The sequence below is a fragment of the Pygocentrus nattereri genome, chromosome 10 (genome assembly GCF_015220715.1).
Source record: "Pygocentrus nattereri isolate fPygNat1 chromosome 10, fPygNat1.pri, whole genome shotgun sequence".
Taxonomy (NCBI): domain Eukaryota; kingdom Metazoa; phylum Chordata; class Actinopteri; order Characiformes; family Serrasalmidae; genus Pygocentrus; species Pygocentrus nattereri.
The window spans coordinates 35,233,347-35,257,272 of record NC_051220.1 but is presented as its reverse complement, the minus strand read 5'-3'; the positions used below and the strand labels follow the sequence as shown (position 1 = coordinate 35,257,272).

General features: G+C 38.9%; 2 protein-coding genes across 6 annotated transcripts in view; one reads left to right on the top strand and one right to left on the bottom strand.

The window, feature by feature from the left end:
• The window catches only part of babam2 (BRISC and BRCA1 A complex member 2), a 107,997-nt gene extending 106,223 nt beyond the window's left edge, over positions 1-1,774 (bottom strand). The window contains exons 1-2 of one of the 3 annotated variants that reach the window (XM_017690761.2): positions 1,635-1,774; positions 193-348 (exon numbers count right to left, since the gene is read on the bottom strand). In XM_017690761.2, coding sequence (XP_017546250.1) covers positions 193-329 — 137 coding nt within the window. In that variant the 5' untranslated portion in view covers positions 330-348; positions 1,635-1,774. Of the gene's footprint in view, positions 1-192; positions 352-1,188; positions 1,318-1,634 lie in introns of those variants that run through there. The other 2 variants (XM_017690758.2, XM_017690759.2) reach the window with 2 other exon arrangements.
• Positions 1,769-23,926, top strand: part of rbks (ribokinase) — a 48,792-nt gene continuing 26,634 nt past the window's right edge. Inside the window, exons 1-6 of one of the 3 annotated variants that reach the window (XM_017690764.2) lie at positions 1,769-1,984; positions 4,463-4,521; positions 14,261-14,393; positions 15,678-15,741; positions 16,231-16,293; positions 19,922-20,086. In XM_017690764.2, coding sequence (XP_017546253.1) covers positions 4,466-4,521; positions 14,261-14,393; positions 15,678-15,741; positions 16,231-16,293; positions 19,922-20,086 — 481 coding nt within the window. In that variant the 5' untranslated portion in view covers positions 1,769-1,984; positions 4,463-4,465. Of the gene's footprint in view, positions 1,989-3,532; positions 3,694-4,462; positions 4,522-14,260; positions 14,394-15,677; positions 15,742-16,230; positions 16,294-19,921; positions 20,087-23,926 lie in introns of those variants that run through there. The other 2 variants (XM_017690763.2, XM_017690762.2) reach the window with 2 other exon arrangements.

Sequence of the window (23,926 nt, the reverse complement as noted above, 5' to 3'; positions counted from 1 at the left end):
AAGGGTAGGATGGGGCAAACTACCCGTTTAATACCCTTGAGTTCACAAGAAATGCTGGATGCGCAGGTATCTAGGTTTTGGACATGTCAAGCATTTTCTACTGTTAAACCAAGCTTGTCAGAAACCTTTATTTTTCTCAGCTTATTTCTTGAGATTTAGATCTCATACATCAATACGACAGACAATACTCACCCAGTCTTAAGGTCAGTGATGCGCAGGCAGTTAGTGGAGTCTAAACCAACGCGGCCATTGCGCACAACACTGCACAGTAAAGGCCTCAACTCTGGAGAGATCCGACTCAGGGCCACCTCCGGAGAAAGGCTGTTCATCTTTCGCTGAGAGATCTTTCTGCTGAAGGCCAAGGTGACATAACAGAGCAAACAAAATGAGTCTCAACTGAGCCAGTTACAGACTTTATTGATGTGAGCTACTGCAAGTTTAATCCATTTTACTATCGAAACATGAAATCCTGAACATGAAAATCTGCACCGACTGTTAAAATGCAGCAAAGAAACATTAAAGAGGTGCAACAATGCATCGTGACATTGCACCGCAAAATTCTGTGCACTGCAAAAACCGGGCTTTCCATTATTAATGGCACTGAATGCAACTGCGTGGCTTGAGCACCAAAATTTGCTATCATCAACAATTAACAACTCACTCCAGCATGTTCATTAGTAAGCTGCACAAAAATACGGACACGGTCATCATTTGTCTTCCAATTTTGTTCAAAACCCTGTAAGAATATTGACGTGACCCCATTATGAAGAACTCAATATAGAACCATTTCATGTTATTTACATGGTGAAATGGTTCATCAGATTGACAGAGAATGTGCTGTAAGTGGTTCTATAAAGTAACCAAAAGGGTTCTGCTATTAATACGATGCCAGGTGTGTAACAGCAGAACCCATTTGGTACTATATCAAATCATTTATCACGCCTACACATTCTCTATCAACCTAAAGAACCATTTAAGCATTAAAGGGTTCTATTTAGAACTCATGGCTCTAGACAGAGCTATTGCTTTTACTAAAAAAGCATCTTTTTAAGAGTGTAGCTGGAATAATAACGACAGCCAATAAAAGTGAAGTTTTTAGATACTGACCAGGTTTTATATTAAAACGCTACATGTGTAATTTAATAGTACTGAATAATGAATAACGATGATAACTCAAATGAAACTTACTGGCCACGTTTACTGAAGCCTGCACATAATAATAACAAGACTAATACTACTAATAATCATAAACAGACCACTCTGGGCTTAGACAGCCAAATAAAGGCAAACCCTCCATTTGTTTAGTATTGTTGAACAGAGGCGCGGCGGCTAGCTGCTAACACGCTAACGCGAAATTGAAGTCAAAGCTTCGTATTCGGATTGCACAGCTCCACCTTAAATGGCGTGGCAGTGGCGCCTGGAAGTTAAACACTGCACCATTTAAGGTGGAACGGGGACATTTGAACAAAAAGAGCCGGCGGATATGAAGCCAACTCCAACTTCGTCAGGCTAACGGGGCGGCTAAAACAGTCGTCGCTTCCTTTAAGACCCGCTTAAGTGATTTTTCCCGACTTTCGCTAAGCTGTCCTGCTCGTCCTCATATGAAAACGACCATCTTCAGTTTATTTCTGTACCTTTATCACTGAATTAACCGCAGCTGATTTCTCTCAGCCGCGGCTGTTGTTGTCGTCCCGGCGCTGTTTGTTTGGGGTCTTTATGCAGGCTGTCTACACGAACGCCTGAGCCGCCATGCTCAGGCTGCCCCGGCTAGTTGGGACTTCAAAGGCAGAATTAACGCAAAAACAGTGTTGTATTTTATGGGTTACCAGTCGTACAGTGTGTTAAATTAGCAGATAAATGACATTTTGATTAAACAAGAGAGGACAAAGGCATCTCTTTTGAGTTCAGCTCTTTCTGTGTGTCTGAGGTTCAGAAAGTGAACTTTGGTTTGGGCTCAGTTTTGCACTGACAGCTGATACCGACTGTAGGTAAAGTGTGGCATTTTACATTTTACATAAAAACGATATGACATAACCTGCATTTATTTATTTAGACTTGGGCTATGCAGAGAGACGTCTTTCAGCTTGCATGTCTGAGTTTCACAAATATAGTATAAAGAAATATAATGCAGTATTTACTTGTGTGGATAAAAGCAGTGGAGACTGAATTGAGCTATGACTGCCATTCATTTCTATACAATATCTATCTCTCTGTGCTATATCTGTACATCTATTCAGTGCTTCCCTGTCCTGCTCCGTGATCTGCCTGCACTGCACACAGTGTTTTTCCTGCTTGAACACACCTGATTCAGCTCATCATGTTACCAAAAACCCTGTACGAAGTTGAATGGGAATGACTTTTCAAACAATTTGCATAATAGTTGAGGTTAGAGCTGAGCAATGTAACTAACAAGCATATCACAAGCGTTTCTGAGCATATTGTGGATATTGGCAGTACTTATTGTGGGTTTTGCATCGCTTCCACGCTGCATGTTTCATTAGGAAGCGTAATTTTTTAATGTTGAATATATTTACTTTGAGAGTTATTGATAGTATTTTCACTACTTGTCTTGTGACACATCGTGTATCGTTAAAAAAAAAGACAAACTTCCTGAAGGATTGTGATATTGGGTTTATCCATATCCCACCTATAGTTAAGATGTAAGCAAAGTCCTTCAGAGTGGTTTGGTATGAAATTCTAGAGAATCGGAATTGTTCACAGTGATGGTGATAGGAACCAGACATCTGAAGAGTTTAATACTCTGAAAGCCCCCTCACAGTAAGCGAAGCCTGTTGCATGAAATGGTTGTGGATATGCTATCGGATGCCTAAGACATTGTTTTCTTATATGATTTTAGTCTAAAGCCCATTCTAGATAATACAGTCATGGTGGAGAGGTGCATGCAGGGTACGATGGTAAGGCAACTACTATGCAAAGAGAAATTACTTTTCCAGATTTACCATGATTTTAACATTATCAGTTATAGATCAAAGCTCTGAAGACGTGCAGGTTCATTGGCCTTGTGACCCCTGTTTCCTGTCACCACCACTGTAAAGAAAATTGAATCATTTCAGGTCAACACGGTCTGAATGACTTAGTTTACATCTTAGTAATTGAATTATGCAGAAATTAAAAAAAATTGGTGGAATTCCCCTTTAAAAGGTGGCTATTAGGGCAGGGAGACACTAAGGTCGAAGGACTTTAGGAGCCATCTCACGACCTGGTAGTAATAGAGCTGGCATACAGGATAATATTACAACCTATCATAAAGTCATCACTTGCAATTTATGCAGTATAATTACTCTAATTACGCATGGCCATAAGAATATGTAATATTTACAGATCAATTTTGAGAGTTTTATAATATCTTACAGGTAAAGTCAATTTGCCTCCTGTAGCAAGACAAACAGTATTTCCAATTATGGAGCTTTGGCTTTTGTAGTCAAGCCTAAATGTTAGATAACCATTGATATATTCAATTTTTCACACCTTTATTTTTCCGCCTTTTTCTGTCCCACATAATCAACATGACATCTCTGTTTGCGCATGATTACGATGTGTAACTGTCTGCACTGATAGGCCTTCATGGACTTCATGAACAGCCTCTCTTCTTCAAGAAACAGAAGGATTTGCATGGCATGTTAAATTTCACAGGCCTGGATAAAGATTGCCTTCTCCAATTTGCAATGCATGGTATTTTTGCTCTTCATTTAGGCCCCATTTTAAACAAATATATTAGGAAACCTTTGTAATTATTAAATATGAATGTCAGATGTGATATATCTGGATGTAAGTTGGTTCAAATAGATCAATCAGGACGATTTGAGTACAGTGCAGACTGTGTAGAAAATATAGGCGATCGTGAGAAAATCAAGGCTGTCCCATAGCTAACGGCCAAGCTTTCACAGTGCCTTAGGACTGCTGGGAGATTTGAGCAGATTAGCTCACTACTATTCACATGCATAGCCTACATGCAAGGGATTGAATTAATGAAGGATTTTCTTGGCTGTTGTCAATCACATGGTGCAGTCTTGAAATAATCACCTCTGGTGCAATAGGCACATGTCCAATGTGGAGCACAATTAATGCTATTTCTAACCTATTGAAAACATTTCCTACATGCGGATGGTTAGAGTGTGCGCTCTTTTTGAAAACTGCAATTCAAGCCTACTTCCTCCATCTCGGCTTCAAATCACAGCCCTGCCTGCTTTATCTGTACTCTCCCGAAACATTATTTATTTATTTATTTTATGTTAGATGAGCAGTACAGCGTTTTTCAGTGCACATTGCCATTAGATCTGACTTTTCAAGTGTCAAGCAGCCAAGGCTGCAGCCATGCTGGTCTTATACGAGAGGCAGCGATGATAGATGCCTCTCCAGTTCTTTAGAATCAAAAACATATTATTGCAGTGGTTTATTCATTCTGCTGATTACTGTGTGTGTGTTTGTGTATCTCTATTAGGACATGACTGAAGAAGTGGATGTTGTGGTAGTGGGCTCCTGTATGACCGATCTGGTCAGGTGAGTCTTTTTACTTCGCAAGGACACTTGGGTTGTATGTTAACTTTTGCACTGAAATGAAAACAGTGCATTTGATGCATATGTCACTGTTAGCTGAAGTCAACAGAAACCGTCAACAATATTAGCCTACACAACATGTGACCCACGCTAAAGATCATGCTCATACCCATGCTTATGGAACATGTTTATTTATATTCATAGACAGTTTTGAAATAACTCTGGAAGTCTTTCCAGTAGGAACTAAATGCAACCCACCATAAGCAGATAGGGGAACTGCGCTGGGCCTATTTGAGTTTTCCAGAGGTGTGAATCACTATGCATTGGTCACGTCGACTATTTTTGCAATTTTTTCCTTGTCAAATGTCTCATAGTCATATTGGCTATAATTGCACTTTGTAAATACAACACAGTGTTATAGATTTCTCAGTGCTGATATTGACAGGCATTGACATACTTAACCTAAAAATTGCATTAGAAAAGACAAAATGGCTTTTTAATGAAAATGCATCTCTGATTGGATTTAAATCTGTCTTTTTTTTATAATGATTTTGGGAATCTCCGACCAGATCATTTTGAACTCTGTTATCTTTGTTTTATAGCAACTTTTAACTTGGCCTTGCTGGTCTTCCTGAGGATTTTGTGTCTTTTGGTGCAGTCTGTATAAGTGAGGATGTCTTAGATGAGGACAGTAGATGATGTGTTCTATGCTTAGCATATGGTCATTGTTAGTAATTTCAGTAACGGTTGTTCCATTGAGTCATATGTTTTCATTGCACTACTGATAAGTTATCTTTTTTATCTGTAGCAGTTTTAGTTGGAAGTAAACCAGAGGTTCGCTCTTTTCAAGGCATTTCGGGAATTATTTATTTAAATTGGCAGGTTTTTGTGCTGTGGATTTCACTGTATTCTGTTTTTCATCATCCGTAATCCTGCTTTTCCTTTGTATGTAGAAGATTTAGGCCGATTGATTCCAAGGAAGGAAATATCAAAGGTTAAATCCAGCACTTTGCATTCACTGCTCTGTTGCATGTGCAGACAGTGTGAAGCAATTCTCCTGGTGGTTTAACTGTTCAGATCCTGACTTTCACCTAAAATTGTGCTAAATATATTGTTATTCTATTTCACTACAGCCTAAATACTCAGTTGTTATTTAGTACTTATCTATAATACGCATGTTTTCCAACCTGGAAAAATCCCAATACATATAAACGTCTATGTGACTGGAAAAGATGCTTATTATGGAAAAGTACAGAACTGCATCTTGGTATTTGTGTGGTACTGATGGGATCCATTTGCACTGAATATACACTAGCATTCAAATCTTTGGAATCACATGTTAATTATTGTTGTATTTTATTCTTAATTATGAAATGCAGATTAAAATACCATAAGCTACACACCAGCCAGTATTTTTGAGAACTTTTGAGAACGATTTTTGAGTCTTTTCAGAACACCAAAAAGGTATTTATATGTAATGATTTAATTGATTTTGAGATTTCATCAACACATTTCAAATACAAGAATGGATGTTAATTTTAATAGTAGTTCATTCTCAAAGTTATACAGCTCAATCATTATGGAATCATCTACTGCTCTGTTCTCCATTTTTTACAGTTTCCTACAAATTAGTTGAAATATGTTAAGTAGTAGATTGGCAGCATCATAATGGAATCATTTCATACTTTTATATTCATAATTTTAGGGAAAGCGGTGTTCCCAAACCTTTGAATGCTAGTGTCTGGGCAAAGTACTTTGGTTTGTACCTTTGGTTTGTGGTGGCCGTGTGCACTGGCAGTGGATTTGGTGCCATACACGCAAACCGCGTGTCCTGCTGCAATGATGGTATTGTGTCATTTCAGCTACAGATCAGGTTGGCTGAACTGAAATGACTGTGGAAATGCTTAGTGTTAAACAGCCTGGTGAGGTTTTGGGGTGTATTCTGTTGTTTCCCTTGTATGGAGATTATGTGAAGCGCATTAATCAGAGAGTAGCACCTCTCAGCCAGCTCTTTGAGAAGATCTTAAGTGCTTGCCCACACAGGAGAGAAATAGCTGGGGATTCTTTAAGGACAGCACTGTTCACTGTTCTCTGTTAATCTTTCCATGGCGGCATAAATCGTGCTTTTCTGGCTGTGTCATAATATGATACTCACAGAAGAAACTCCAAAAGTGTGTGTTATTAAACACATATGGCCTCGCTTGTGTTCTACTTTTGCTTTCCCCTCCCTCTCCAACCCCCCCCCCCCCCCCCCCCCCCCCCATCAACTTTAGCCTTTGAAAAGCGGAGACCGCATCAATTAGGCATCAGCACTAACGGGAAAAGTCTATGTTTGTATGTGTGTTTTTCCCTTTTCCTTTTCAAGGGTGCTTGAAACACACTCCTAGCCCATCAAAGTGCTATGCATGACTTTGAAGTATGAAATCCAGTTTTCTCCCTGGCTGGTGCATGTGCGGGTGTGCTTTTTGTCGGTCTGTGTCTGGTTGACTGTGAGACAGAAAAAATCGGCATGTATCTCCTGTTGAACATCTGTGTGACCGTGCTGAAGCCAGAGAGTGCCACCTGCTGATCGTCTGAGCATTTAGTAGCAGCTCGACCACATAGAGCCACTCGTACGGAGCACACTGGCCATGCTAAAGTCATTTCTAACATTTTAGGTCTTTTCAGTGTGATATTACTATTATTTTAAAGGGCCCATGTAATGGAAAAATGAATTTTTTTTGCTTTTTTTTAATAAGAGCTGTAAATGTAGTGCGCAAGCTACATATATAGTGTTCACTGCACAGTCTATACAGTTCACATTTGTAAACTAAGCTGCAAAAAGTGCCGTTTTAACTGCAATGTTTTTGTGATGTCATAAAAAACAACTTTTACACATATACGTCTATTTGCCCTCCAGCACTTTTGCCAAGCCAATGCATGCTGAAGTTATAAGGAGTGTTTTTTCTTTTAATAAGGCACAATATAAAGCATTTACATGTAGTTGTGTCAAAAGTGTGGGCACCCCTGGTCAAATGACATGTTTTCTTGATTTTCTGAGTGAAAATAAGTGAACACCTCCTCTACAGAGAACACACTTGCACACATTTTAATGCAGAATTAATGTTTATTTGCTGAATTTAAAATATTGGAAAAAAAATGTAAAATGTGGCTGGTGTAATAGTTATGGCACATTTTATATTTTATTTTTTTCCAATATGTTTAACTCAGTAAAAAGAGCAATTGTGCTCTAAATTATATGCAGTTTGCTCTCTGTAGGACTTTTGAATATGACTGTATATCCATTGTAAAGGCACAGGCTGTTCAATTATAAGGGACAAAGAGAGGTTTGAAAATGATCAGGTAAAAATAAGTTATGACTGTTTGTTTTTGTTTTATAAAACCACTCAAGTGTTATAAATAGACTTCAGGGAAATAAATAAAATACCAGAAAAATGTAGGATAGGCACCCTTTAATACACCTGGGTGTTGGAAAGGTGTGTAATGGAGCTGTTAGTCTGTCATTTGAAAATCAAATTGATACTAGTGTGGGAAAACATGCTCCAATACAGGTACGATGCGCTCAAATCTTCCGTTCTTATGTGCTTTACTATTTGGAAACAGCTCGTTCACGTACGTGACATGAGTCAACCCCCTACAGCCGCCAGAGGTTTTCTTTGAAAGTAAATGTTTTGTTGTGTGTCGGCCCGTGGGTTAAGACGTTCTCGCCCTGACCCGCTCACACTGCGTCAGTGGTTTTCTCCTGCAATCTTTGTGGAAAGGAAAAAAAAAAAAAAAGAAAGAGAAAAGGATGTAAACAGTGCCCTGCTGCACGGCTCACGTCAGCTTAACACCTGTTGTGGTTCCCTGCGGCTTGGAAGAGTCAGCAGCATAAAATTGTGTCAAAGTTTGCGATGTGACTGATTGATTGAATCAGACGCTTCTCAGATGCTTCTCGCCATCAAACAATAGAGTGAATGTGATGATGCAGGTGTGGTTAGTCTAGCTTTTGCCCTACACCAGACGCTGACTCAATCACACCTCATTAGGTTTAAAGCTCACTACCTAATGACAAAAGTCAGTGAGGTATATACTCACACCTTTCTCACACAATAGTGGCAGAAGCTCTGACTACATGAGTGGGTTTACAGTGTTGTGAGTGGAACTGAAGAATAGTCAGATTGTTCTCTGATACGTTGGTGATGTTATGCAGTTGTGCCATACGCTGAGACTAATTACACTGACTATATTTTGCCATTGTTGTACCATTTAAAGGGAAATTCTGCTTAATACAATGATTAAGATATAAACAGTTTGATGTGAAATGGTTAATTGTGGAGAAACTTATTGACTCACATTTCTTCACAGTAGAGTCGCAATGTCTACAACACAAATATAGACGTTTTATTTACTGTCCAAAAGCACCAGTGAACCGACACGAGTTTTATATGTAATATTGATGATAATAAAATAGTGGCAAATCTAAAAAAAAGCAATCTTTGTCTTTTGTGAACTATCTTGCCTTACAATGCTCTTTAATATCTCTGCCAGGAATGTTTTTCAAATATCTTTTTAGCCTCAAAGCTATAATAAAACAGTGTCTCAGGAATCAGGCAGCAGATTCATACCTGTTTCATGTAATAACTTTCTGTAAAGTTGAAATGTTTTGTACGTCTGGTTCCTTTCACTGCTATTGTGAAGGACTCTGATTTGTCCAGATGTTGTAGAATGGAGCGTTTCACTTCAAACCGCCCTGACTTTCTTTACAATCTATAGAATTCCCTCTGAAGTCCTTTGCCAGTTCTATTTTAATAAATTAATAATATGGATGTAATAATCTGAAATATTACAATATTATGAAATCTGAATTTAATAATATGAGACGTGTCTGTGTCTTGAAGACAGGGGTGCCTAATTTTAACCACGAAGGATAGAAAGGTAGATAGACAGACAGACAGAAAGACATCCATCCATCCTTCCATCCATCCATCCATCCATCCCGAAGAGCACTTGCAGTGTTTCAGGAGCAAGACATATAATTGCACATACACTTTGTGTTAAACTACAAGAGAAATAAAATTAAAGTACGGTATATATCACATATTTACTTGGCATATGGGACAGATTTGTTGTATGTACATGACAGCAGACACTGAGTGGTATGAGATCAACTAAGAGCCCGTATTATAGACATAACTAACTCAGAATTGCATCAGTATTACAGTGTAAAGTGCACAGTGAAAGTGTCATTACAGTAATAGTTGTGATATATTGCACAGTGTGTTTAAAATCTGATTAAAATCTGAGATCCAAGTTTTCATTCTAGCCTGACTCACCTGACTCCGCCTCTTTAATCAGTTGGTGTCAGTCTTCAAAAAACTGATCAGCTCCTACTTCAGTTGGAACAAAGACATGTGGCCACATGAGCCCTTTGTGGATATTATTGAGCATCCCATGCTTTTTTAAGCCTTGCTGTTAATTCGTATATGCCTTGAATAGTCTAAATGTATGATACTATTAAAATATGACATGTGGACCAAAATTAAAAAAAATAATAATAATCTGTTATTAAAAACATGACAAGTAGGCAAAATCCTACTATAAGTTGGTCATCATTGCCTCAAACATGTTTTTCTCTTGGGTGATGTCACACTCTAGCTAAGACTGGACAGTCAGAATGATCTATTAGAGTTAAATTAGATAATTGCACAGCTAAACAGAGATAGTCCAAATGTTTGATGGTGCAACAAAAATAGAGAGCTACTCATGGAGGGATTCGCTCTATTTTTAAATAGTAAAAGAAGCGTTTTTGCTCAGTTTATACAACATATTTAAATAGAACTGAACATGGACAACAAATTGAGGCTTATGGGACTTAACAGACAGGTTTTCCTTTTAAGATTTATTATGTATTTAAATGCTGCCACTTTTGTACAACTATACAAATAATGCACAAAGTTACTTTTTGAAATATGGAAATAAACGAATGTAATAACATATTTGTCCAAACATTAATGTAATACGATTATATCATTTCTGTATTGTTTTTGTTGTGTGTGTGTGTGTGTGTGTGTGTGTGTGTGTATACACAACAAAAATATATGCTTTTAGAAATATATCCTGTCACATTAAAAGACATACTATAATAAAATAATAAAATATGATATTATATACCAACATATTTTGGCTTTTTCAGAATCTTATTTTTGAGACCATTTTGTATTATCATTATTAGTATTATTATTAATAATGACACAATTAATAATAATAATAATAATAGTAACTTCAATTAAAATATCATTTTCAGCAGACTACTTATAACATCATTCTCATTCTGTCGTTCTTGTTTGTTTCCCCTCTACCAACTCCTGCAGCTTATTTGGAAATATGTGGTTGGACAAACTGGCTCATCACCAGAGCTATCCAGAGTGAGATCAAAACTTCTCATCCAGATTACTGGAAACTGGGCAAATAGTATTCTTATTCGTCTAAATTGACTTACTGTAAAAGCCCCTCTTTAAACCTCACAAACAACACATGCTTAAAAGGCCAAGCAGAGAAAAACAACTTTAGCTGCACGTTCTGCCATCAACAAAAACACGGACTCTTGCGGACTTGGACTGGAGCCAGGCTGTAACTTTCTGAGGTTGAGAGGTTTTTTTCCTCTTCTTCAATAGAATGAGTAATAGCTGCTTGTTCTGGTTGGGTGAGAATCACATGGACCTCTCTCTGTAATGTCATGCACTGCTGTAGTAAAGCAATTACCTTTCTAAGGAGTTCAGAGCCCCGGCATTATATTTAGAAGGTTTAGGCATGGCATGGTGTACTGTTTTCACTCATAAACAGCTCTTTTAATCAGTGTATTCCTGTAAATTCCCCCACCACCACTCTAATCACCCCATCTCATTTCAAAATGTTGTGGCTAAACGGTAAAAGTATGAGTGCGGGTGGAAGTCAGCTTCACTTTTCAGTCAGTGTAGTGGATGAATCAGGTTCCATACATTACTGAGTCAGTGATGGTGAATCATCATATCAATCTAAAAACCTAATTCATGCATACTGATGCATCCTGTTTGGTGAAAGTGGTTTTCAAATTGAAATGTCAATCAGAAGTTTTGTGTACAGTGATCATAACTGACTGATTATCTGTTAATCGCCATGTTCCTGTTGTTTTTATGAACAAACAGACTTAATGGCTCACTATGCAGGCTTTCATCAAGTGATTATTTGATACCCTTTGTGTTATTCTCGTAAAAATGGCATTGCAACGTCTTCATAATGCCACTCAGTTTGTCAGGGATGGTTTTTTAGACATCCTTTCAGATGTCTCATAAACTCAGAGCAACTTTCTACCCTAAATGTGAGCTTACTGACCAACAGTGACATTGAAAGCAGGTTCGGGTCCTTTGTGTTTTTTAGGAGTACATTCCCCTTCATCTTCAGTGAAATTGCCACATTGTTTTGAAGCTAAACTATGTACAGAGATTTTGGAGACCCCTCTGGTGGAAATGTGTAATTGCACACAATAGCTCATGTTCACAAAGCATCTCAGATTAGGAGTACTGATTGTAGGATCTGTTCTAGTCAATAAAGTTAAAATACATCTGAGAAATCCAATCCTAAATCAGCACTTTTACTCTAAAAAGCTTTGTGAACGTGGGTCAGTGTGTGTAAGAACATTTTGCAATGTTGGTTGTGCTTCAGACCCCATGCCTGAGTGTATGAATGTGATTATTGCTCATGCATTGAAAGAGTATTTAGAGATAACTCTGTCAAAACTTGCTGGAGGACGTGTCTTGAAGTTGTGACTAAATTATCTACTATTTTCATCATATCACAGATCATGAAGTCACAGAGCATGTGATGAAATCTGCATACTGATCAATGAAACTGTAGTGTTTGCTTCATTTTTGCATAATATTGTTTAACATACACTGGATGTAGAGAGCTCTCTTGTAGGACCGTAGGGGTCTTCATCTGCACATGGGGTAAAACAGGTATGTCGAAGGGTCCCAAGGGTCCACAGCACAGCAACGCGTCTTTCTTGGTTTAATCCACCAAATTCAGTTCCGCAGGTAATTACACAGCCCTTCATAACTCAGTTTAGATGTGACACCCTGTAATGCTGTGGCCCTCCAAGCCCCTGACAGCCCTGCTTCAGAACGGTGTTGATCCATAGCAAAGTCCATTACAGTGCACTGATGCGAATAAACAGCATTGCTTACAGTAACTTTAATCCTCCCAGCCCCCCCCCCCCCCCCCAAAAAAAAAAAAACAAAAAGCACATGAAAACCAAATATGTCACTATCCAGAGATCCAATCTGAATCACATTCAAAGCCACAAACAAAAAAGGCTTGAATCTGATTGAAAAAATTCTGATTGCATGTTGTGTTTTGCTGTGGAGTCTGCAGAAACTCTTTAGTGCTTAAATGCACCACGACAGAAGATTAAATTGGTACTGACTTTCTGAGTAAAGCCACAGATTTAAAAAAAAAAAAAAAAGAAAAGAAAGAAAGAAATCTGTCGCAATTCAGGCCAATTTACACTGGACACAGTTTTAGTCGTCCATCTGACAGAACAGATGAGCTTCCGTTTTTGTCTGTTTCAGGCCACACTAGCAGTCTATTTTTTTCTCATTTGCATGTGGCTTTTTATTACACTCCAGTCAAAATTACTCATTTTTTAAACCTGAACTACAGGGAGATTCACTCGAAAGAGGCCCTGAATATTCTGTTGTAACTCCCGTTAGGATGAAGCAATCCGAACCAAATAGTACTGAACCAGAATACGCTTTATACCTTGATGTATGTGTAATCGATAGCATTATGTGCGATGCTGAAAGTGATCTCTGTTTTCTGCCATACACATGAAGGGGTGCGGGGGTCGGCACCTGGATGTTCCAAACGGTTAGATGTTGCAACGCCTCTCCGACACCTACCTCATCGCTCCATATACTGAGGAGCACTTTGCACTTTGTTTTGTTCAGATTGCTTAATCCTTGTGAGAGTTATTACAGAATATTCAGGGCCTCTTTCGAGTGAATCTCCCTGTATAATGTTTTTTGTTAATATAAGTAGTGTTAGTGAGTTGGAAAAAATACTAAAATATGTTGAGCATGAGCTGCTGCGAATCGCACGGTAAGTCCTGAAGTAATAATTTAAAAGTCTGAGGTGTTGGGTCAGTTTTTCGGACCATGTCACGTTGACATCAGATGGACAGAGTCAAAAAGAAGGCCAGGCTCGATGATTAGGACCCAAATGCAATCAGATTCATCCTCTTGAGGAAGGGGTCCAAAGCACAGTTGACATTACAAAAGGTTCATCTGCGTGTTGCGCACAATTACGCATTTCCATCGGAGGGGTCACCAAATCCCCATAATTTACATAGTGTAGCTTTAAAGAAATAGTCTAGACTGTACTGACGACGTGTGCAGGCTGCTCTGCTACCTACAGCTGTGAAAAAAAAAACAGATTTTGAAAAACTGATCTGCTGTTTACGCTATCATGATCCAAACCATCTAAATAGAAAAGAATTAGAGAGAAAAGCTTATATTCCTGCTTGATGTCAGAGGCAGTGTGGTTTGGATGCACTTCACTTATGCTGCAGTTGCATGTGGTTTTGTGGCTTGGCGAAAAATCTGATTTCTGACACTTCAACTCTTTAATGTGAAGATAATCTAAAGTGATTTTAATCGACGCTGCTCTTAGTTTTTTAGTTCTTAGTCTTTTTCCATAAACTCTGTTATATCTTCTCTTTTCTTAGCCAGGCGCCGAGGCTGCCCAAAGCTGGAGAGACAATACATGGTCACAGGTTCTTCATTGGCTTTGGTGGGAAAGGAGCAAACCAGTGTATCCAGGCTGCTCGACTGGGAGCCAAGACTGCCATGGTTTGCAAGGTACTCAAGAATGCTTTCTTTTCCATACTCAAGACCTTTCTGTTCATGTACAGTGCTTTGTTTCATTTTGTTTCATACTGATCAGCTCATCATTGTTAGTTTGTACCTGCAGCACTAGAAAGCTTAAACAAGTAATAAAGGCCTGTGTTTCTCAGTACAAAGAGCCCAATCGATACTGAAGCATATGCACAGCACAAAAATAGTCTCCCATGCTTTCAGAAAGCCTGAAAGAGGGGTTGCACTTCAAAAGACAGAGGGCCAGGTAGAGAAGGGCCCCAGTCTTGGCACGTCTTTAACAGCGTGGGATAAAAGTAGCCCCAGTGGGCAGAGAGGGACCCCTCCACCCCTTACCTCAGTGCTGAACGTCTCAAAGAGAGGGAAGGAGAGAGGGGTGCGGCGGTTTAGAGGACTGTTGGTAGTGCGGAGGCGTGTTGGGTGGGGTGGCTATATCTGGAAGGCTTGGCTGGATTTAGCAATGCAGAACTTTGCCCTGACAGTGAGGAAGGAGAACGTATTGTTTCAGCCCCCAGTTGAAAGGTGGTTCCTCGTATTCATCAAACTAAGCCAGTTAATTCAACGTTAAGCTCATAATATTCCGGAAAACAGTGTAACATGTACAAAATCAGTTCTTAAAAGAACAGTTCTGCAAAAACATCAAATACACACAGTTTTCGCCTTAGCCTAAGCGTGGTGGATCAGCCAAGACATGTTTGGTGTCTGAGGTTTGATCGTTTATTTTTGCACTGGAGCTAATGGCTAATGTAGCCTTTAAGTAATGACTTTTATGCATTACTAACATTACATACTAATTAGCATTGTGTAAAGTGCATGTCAGAATCGTCACATTTAAACCACATAGGGTTGTCAAGTAAACTCAAATAAACTCTTAAATCACTGTTAGCTATAAAAAGGATGGAAATATGTTGAATATCTAAAAAAAAAGTGAAAAAAAAAGCACCACCCTGAAGCCTAAACTTTGCCTGTTTTTTGCCATTAGTTATAATTTCAGAATACATTCCAGTGTCAGAACCATTATAAGCTGGTTTTTGTGATGATATACATGCAGCTTGCAGGATTCTAAGTAGTGCAGTATTAGCTTTCTTTACTGGTGAACTACATTAGCCTAAAAAACTAAAGAAGCAAGCTTTGCACACCAAACAGTTATCTGACTGATCGATTACATTTGGAGTAAAGGAAAGACTATGAGTTTTTCTGGACTGTTCCTTTAAGTATTGCTTTTTCCTGAAGATACCCAAATTCCCAAATTGTTTCCTTCCTCCACAGGTTGGAAAAGACTTTTTTGGGGACAACTACATTCAGAATTTCAAAGACAGTGGTGTATCCACAGGTAATGAGCTTTCATGTTCTTCACTTCTCATATTTGATCATTTCTGAAATTCTTCACTTTAACATGCATCATTAAATGCGATTAAAGAATTCAGGTGGGATCACTTCGTGAATCATGAAAAGCCAGAAAATGTAATCAACTTCCATGACTGAACTTTGGTTTAGAACAAAATCTTTACAGATTTCTTAGAAAAACTAAAAGCGGGTCTCCAGAAAAGAACGGACGAAGTAATAAAGGCAAAGTATGGACACACTAAATACTGAGCAATATTTATGTATTCAGCTGATGAGCGTTCCGTGAAATCTTCTGTTAAATATGGGCTTTTCCTTTTTCCTCAGAACTGAAAATAAATAACGTTATGACTGTTTTGTCTGAGATTGAAAGAAATCCATATTTGCACTGTACTGTACATTATTTAAAGTGATTTGCTGATTTGAACCACTTTTTCCAGTCATGTAGTCTTGTCTATGTTTCACTCTCTTCCTGCAGCTTTTGTGGAGCAGACAGCTGAAGCTGCGACTGGAGCTGCTTCCATCATCGTAAACGATGCAGGTAGTGTGAAGGTGCTCCGTGTGTGGCGCCCTGTTGCACCCACAGGCTTTAAAAGCTTCTAAAATAACACACGGCTAAGTGCACTTCTGAATGAACCACAGATGAGTGAACAGCTCTCTACCTGTGTTATTCAGTCCGTCACCCACACAGCACAGAACAGTTTATAGCAAGGCTGTTTTATATAGCACTGCTTGAAGGTAAGGCCTGGTGACATAACCAGTCTGTTGCTAAATGTAAGGCCCTAGTGCGCTGTAAATGTCACTAATCACAGCTTTAGCTCGGCCACCGAGCCTGGTGGAGATCCGCGAGTGAACTGCCAGTGCCGTGGGGAGAGGAACGTCACGATCGCCATAACAACCTGGCGATAGCACAGTGTCCCAGCATCCTGTGTAAAAGTCACAGTTACTCGAGATGGAATGATTATCTCGCAGACGACTGAGGAAGTTGGATTGATGTAAAGACCATCTTGATGAAAAAGCCTTACTCTGCACTGTGGTTTCCCAAGTGCTGATGTAAGCACTATATCAGTGCCACTCTCTCTGTTACGAAAGACCACGGTGGTTTTGTACATGCGTCTGTTTGTGAGTTAGCGGGTGCACACGTTATTCTAATGTGACCTCTGTCCTCATATGGCTGCATCGCTCGCTGCTTGTCAAACTTTTGTGGACACCTGGCTTTTCAAAATGCTTTTTCATGCAAATTATGTTTTTGTGTTTTAACATATTGAAGATTTACCAGGTTTATTGTGATTAAAACAATATCTTGGCTAAATATTTAAACAACTGCACAAACTTTGTCACACAAGTAGCCAGTTTGCCCAGGTGTTCCTCAGAGGAGCTTTGCCACGCCTCATGTAGGATGCCCTGTACTCTCAGAAGGTAATAGACTGTCACAGGGGTGGTACCCTCAAAGTCAGGGGTCCCACTTTATATTGTGTCTCTAATAACCGTGTAGTTACTTGTGAATAACATATGCAACAACATTGTAACTACTGATGATTTAGTCACTATTACAGATGACCTGCAAAACTACAGCCTATGTAATTACACATGTGCATCAACTTCAGCTTTGCCTCATGTAATTACACAAGTGTGTCTTGAGGGTTGTAACAGCCTATTCTCTCTGATGTAATTACACAAGGGTAATAACATACATTGATTACCCTTATCCTAAAACGTAACTTTTGTAACATTATTTAAACGTGGTGCATTACCCTCAAAGAAATGTCTACATTACAACTGCATTATTAGACAGTACCTACCTGACAACTACACAGGAACTGTCCACTTATTTTAAAGTGTAACTTTAACTGCACTAAAGGAGTTTTTGTGTAGAACATACTTGTTTAATTACATGAGGCTAAACAAGTTGATACACATGTGTAATTGCATAGGCCCTAGTACTGTAATCCATTTGTAACATTTATAATCAGTAGTTACATTGTTGTTACATATGTTATTCATGTGTAACTGCAGTTATTAGAGACACTTAATATAAAGTGGGATCAAGTCAGGTAACATAAACTTATTCCACTGCAATTCTGTGTTTTATTGTCTCCATACTCCCTAATTTGACAATTTGACTCCAGGATTTTTTACTTTCTAAACCACTTATCCTTCTGGGTCACTGTGCAGTATCCCAGTGGTCATTGAAAGGCAGGTTACCCATGCAGGCAAACATTCTCACACACACACACACACACACACTCACACACACACACACACACACACAATCTCCAGTTGGCCTGACTGCATGTCTTTGGACTGTAGGAGAACACGCAAATTCCACACAGAAAGTATCCTGGTTGCCCAACTCGTTGGGCCTAACATTAATTGTTAAACCTTTCAGGGTTTGTATACTTTGTTTGTAGTTTAAGGAACGAAAACATACATGTACGGTACCTTTTTTTCTGACAGTGTAGGTTTTTGTGGAGCTGATTGGATGCCTCTCTTGAACCTTTCAATCTCTTCCCAGAGCAGCTCAAATGGGTTAGAGTTCAAGTAAATCTGGGCCAATCCAATACAAACAGTATCCTTGACTCCTTCTTCTCCAAATACAAGATTTATTCTTAGCCTGACAAAAATGAAAAATGTAACCTTCAATATAAAGGCCTGTCACAATTACTACATAATCATTTGATCATAATTATTTGAGCTGAGTGCAATTATTTCCCACAGTTGTTGCAGGTGAATAGTTGTTAGAATACATTTCAATAATTTTGCTGTTATATTGCAACAAACTGAATGTGAATTTGGGTGCATTTTCTTCCGTTGGGTTGAGGAAAATACATGAAAATAAACGAAAGCGAAATGATCTTTAGGTCTTACATAAGCAGAAGTGCTAACCTCTGACTGCAGCTGTAACATGCTTGGTTAGTGAGTACAGTGAGTAATGTTAGTTTACTGGAGCTGGAGTTGTGACTGTCATGAGTTGGGAGCTACTAATTACCGACAGCTGGGAAGCAAGTTATGCTAATCAGCCAATTTGGCCACTTTAGGCTTGTACTTCAACAATTGCATATAATAAATAGAAAAAGATGATTCAGTCATTAATTGCAATTGTTTATATGGTAATTAATCACCAGCTATCATCTCATGACTGTGACAGGCCTGTCGCTACAAATTTTAAAAGACTGCTAGTGGTTTGAGTTGGATGTATGGAGGTGGATTGAATTATCCCTTTAAAGAAGAAAAAGTGTGATCACCATTTGAAGTTGGTGCTATATCACTGATGCGATCTAGTACCACAGATGTTTTTCTTAGCCTCTAGATCAGTGGCTGGCAGGCAGGATTTGTTAAGCGCCATAGTGATCACTAATGCTTGTGCAATGCATTTGTGTAATGCATGCTGGGTATTGTAGTGAGAGAACGCTGAAGGATGAAAACACAAATATGACGCAAAATTGTGAATTTGGTCAAAATGATGAGGCTGAGGATTGCAATGCAGCATATTTACAAAATATAGCTAGTGACATATTAAATGCTAGTTGTATAGAAGGTCCCTTTAACCTGGTAAAACAGAGGTAAACTGGTTAATGGTTCATTTAATTATGTCTCCTTATTAAATAACATGTTCTCCAAAAGCTGTCGCTGAGCCAGTTAAATGAAACTGTGAAAATTTGTAGGATTTGTCTTCAAATATCATTTTAAACAAGCAAACATATACATATATAAAGAAATGTGCTTTAGACTACAGTCCACGTATTATATGCCTGATTGAATAAACATTTCTAACTACAAAAATAAGCTGTTAAAGATTTGAATTTCAGTTTAAATGTATAACCATGCCTGTTCAAGAACAGCCACGCTGCATCTGCAGTGGCATAGTGCTGGTTCGTTGAGCTGTGACTCTGTACATCAGTTTTACTTAAGGCCCTTTGCATCACAGATGTTCAGGCACACGGTTTAGACGCCAGCTAAACCACTAGGGAGTCTGCCTGAAGAGACTGCTTGAAACACAACACTGAAAATCAAATATTACTTTGAAATTTTGAAGGAGTTTTGAAGATTTCTCCCAAACTTTTGACAGGTACTGTATGCATACCTGAGTGAGAGTGAGGAGAGTGAGGTTGCATTTAAAACAAGTGAAAGTGAACTGTGTAAACAGCTTCTACACCTGTGGTTTGCAGGTGAGAATGCTATTGTGATCGTAGCAGGAGCGAACATGCTACTGGGGAAAGAGGAGCTGCAGCGGGCGCAGGCTGCACTGGAGAAGGCCAAGGTGGTTGTTTGCCAGCTAGAAGTCAGTCCAGACACCTCCTTAAAGGCCCTGCAAATGGCCCAGCAGAACCACGGTCAGTTCGCCACTGTCTGTCTGTTTGTCTAGTCTCTCTTTTATTAGACTGGGACAGTATGAAGATTTCCAGTCATGATAATAGTGACCACAGTATTGGTTTATTGGTAAATATACTGAACAGGTTTACAAAGCATTAAAGGGCCCATATCCTACTTTTTGTATTATATATTTTTCTCTAGTTAGAACTTCAGTTTGAATGGGCGGAGCTAAGCTGCTGTAAGCTGCATAGACAGATAAACGTCAATGTGCTTTTTCTCATGACATCACAAAAACGATGAATTCATAATCTCTATGTATGTACTGTATGGACCGATTAGTGAATGATATGTTTTGAAACTTAAAAACAGTGTTAAAATATTACTCCAGGCTCCTTTGTTAAAAAAAACGAGAGAAATGTGTTTTCCCATGATGTGGGCCCTGTAATACATCTTTTCACCACTAGTGTTATACTCATATGCTTTAGTATGATTATTGATACTTTTTATTGAGCCACTTTATAACACCAAATATGTTTCTTGAACCCTGGACGTTTCTTTATAACATCAAAAAGTGGACAATTGAAATAAATGTAATTTCTTTATTGTTTACTTTTCGAATCATAACTATGTAAACATGTGTTGTCCTGGCAGGTATAGCAGCAGGGCTGTTTAATACATCTGTAACTTTCTAAAACTGTAATCATACACTGCAATGTGAATTATTAATATTTATCATTAAATATTATCATGTGGTTTTATATGACAGTATATCATTACAGCTAGCAGTCGTCCCATCTCTGGTGTCCCAGCCTGGCTGTCTTTCATTTAATTTTTTTAATTACATTTTTTAAAAATTATTTAATCCCGTCTGTCACACTGACTGAGTTCCTCTCTTTCTTCTGAGGTCTGTCTCCTGAAGCACTTTCAACTAAGTCAGGGTTCCTGGCTGAGCTTCAGCTTCACAAAACCTGTCGGTGCAGTAAAATGTTAAAATGGTGGTTAACAACTTTCTGTGTTAAGCCAGATTTACATCCAGGCTGCGATTAATTCTCATGCAAATGCACATAAAAGCATGAGGTTTATGCTGAACAGCCAATTGAGTGAAACACGAAAGAAAAAAACAGGGTACTGTATATAAAAATGTATGAAGTAAAGCATTTGTAACAAAAAGTAACTCAAAAGTCAGTTTGCCCACCACATGTTAAAGGGGTCATATCATGGAAAACCCTGTTTCCCTTGCTTTTATATATAAAGGAGTTTGAAGCCTCAGAACATACTATTCACTACCAAGTCTGTGCAGTCCATATAATTATGGAAACTAAGCTACAGAAACAGCCTCTGAACATTTTGAATGCACTGTTTTTGTGATGTGACAAGTACCACCTTATTAATATCTATCCACCTATTCAGCCTACAGCAGTTTAGCTCCACCCATTCACAGTAAAGTTCTAAAGAGTGTTTCAGTTCTGAGTGCTTCATGAAAGAGATACAGTACAGAGGAGCCAATCAGAACAGATCTTTTATCGGTCTTAAAGGCACAGTAGTAGTACAAATGGACCTCAAGGGAAAAATAATGTACAAGAATTACATAGAGTATGGGCCCTTTAATGCTTCTAGCATAGTATTTCGCTGTTGTTAGAACAAATCCTCACATTTCCAAAATGATAACTTTACAGAAGAAGGGAAAAAACATGCTTTACTTTTAATGTAAGTTAGTGGAACCAGAAGTCATTTTGGGCTGTTTCTTTTGATCCATTCATCATGAAATGTATGTACAATGTAAACAACAACAGGTATTTTCAAATTATGTCAAAAACTGAAAAATGACAAAACTGGAGATACAAGGTTTTGTTTCCGACAACAGCGATTTGCAAATTTACATTGTTCCTATTTATTTTGTATGACATATTCCCTCTCTTGAAAAGTGATTTTATATTTTGTGACTGCCATTCACAAAGAGGTAGTTGTTGCTGTGAAATATACTTTTTTTTTTTTTTGATGTCTTCCTTTTATGTGCACTGTAACGCATATTAAAAGTTAATAATTTGCAACAATTCTCAAAAAAAACTAAAAATGACCTAAAAAAATATGACAAGGTGCCCACCTCCACAGGCAGGTTGACACTGGTTGATCCAAGAGCTGTTTATGATCTGTAATCCCAAACTACACCAGCCCTGGACCAAAGTAGGTGTGTACTGCTTATTGCTATGGCGATGTAACCTAATAAAAAGTGATCCACCTTAGTGAGACAGAAATCCAATTAAAGTTGGCTGGCTACGCAGTAAACACTGGTCGTTCTTCAGCTGATTCTTTTGAGGACAACAGATAACATATCTTTCTCCCCCCATCTCTAAACACAGCAAGTGCTTTGACTCAACTCCTTTGACTCAGTTTTGTGAAGTCCCTTTCCTCCAGGCTTGTGATATTTATTTTTTGTTTTGTTTTGTTTAGTCCAAAAAATGAATAAGAACTGCGTGTTCTAAATCCCCCCGTGGAAAATCCCACTGCTTGTGTACAAACATCATTAACGTCATTATCTAATCAGGTCCCCGCTGATCGGAAAACGCCCTCCTCTCTTAATTTGGAGATGCACTGCAATGTGGCATGACTCGTCCACAGATGGGCACCACAGATGGTCACCCACATCCCCTCTACCCCCCCTCCACCTCCATCCCCCTGCCATCACACCCCAACACTCATCACCTCAGCACTGTCCAGGAACACGCCAGTGGCAGCATTAGCAGACCATATCAACTAGTGAGAATTGGGCTATTAGCCCAGATTATGTGCATATCACTTGGGATGGATTCGTCAGGCAGTGACGTGTGTGAATAGCACTTAGCCACAGCTCAAGGCTTGGATTACGCACATGCCACCTCCACAGGCTTACCGGGAGAAAATTGGACTTTGTTCTGGCTGCACATTTCCCATTAATTCACAAGTATGCTGTGTAGATACATAATTTTGACCCCTTTAGAAAGCAAAGTTGTGGGATAACATGTAATTTCACAGGTCTCTAAGTAGAAGATGTAGAATCTGGACATAGCAAATGATTTAGTTTTGTTTTTCGTTTTTTTTTCTTTTCTTTTCATGCATCTCAGACATAATTAGAGCCACTTGAATGCTCTCTGGATATCTCAGGCTTCACTAACTCATCGTAAGTGCATGTGCTTCTAAGTGCTTTTTTCCCTTTTCTTCAACATATGCGATATTCTACGCTACATATTGACCTTTTCTTTACCGGTCTCAGTTTGTCTCAGTGGCATTTTGTTAATGTCTCCATTTCCAGTGACTAAATCAATGTGCGTGAGCAGTGGGAGTGGGGAGATGGAGCTTTCGCCATCAAATGCATTATGAACATTGAGGGGGGTTACTAGCCTGGGGGTAGTTTAGGAAGACTGCTATTGATCAAGGGGCTCATGGTAGGCTCAGTGTGGAGCATGACCAACTGTAAGCATTTCGCATCTCAGACATTACTCAGTCTCCGTGGTTACCCCCCCCCCCCAGCTCTCTCCGATGCACGTCAGAAACCAGATGTGTGTAATAACACCTGCAGTGTCAAGGGAAAGATATGAGAGTTCATTTTTGCTCTATGTGAGCAAGATAGAAAGAGAGGAAGATTGTATGATAGATGTTTTTTATTACCAGCTCTTTGGTTTTGGTCCCTTTTGACCACTGTAGTGTGTAAAAGCAGTGATGAGGCACTACATTTGCTTATGACATCAATGAGTGATATGGTGGGAATGCATTTGAGAGGTAATGAGAATACATGAAAGAATGGACCGTGTCGTGACACATGCACTTAGTTTCAGACTAAAAGATTTTAAGAGGGCTGATGGCAATCGCGATAGGACTATATT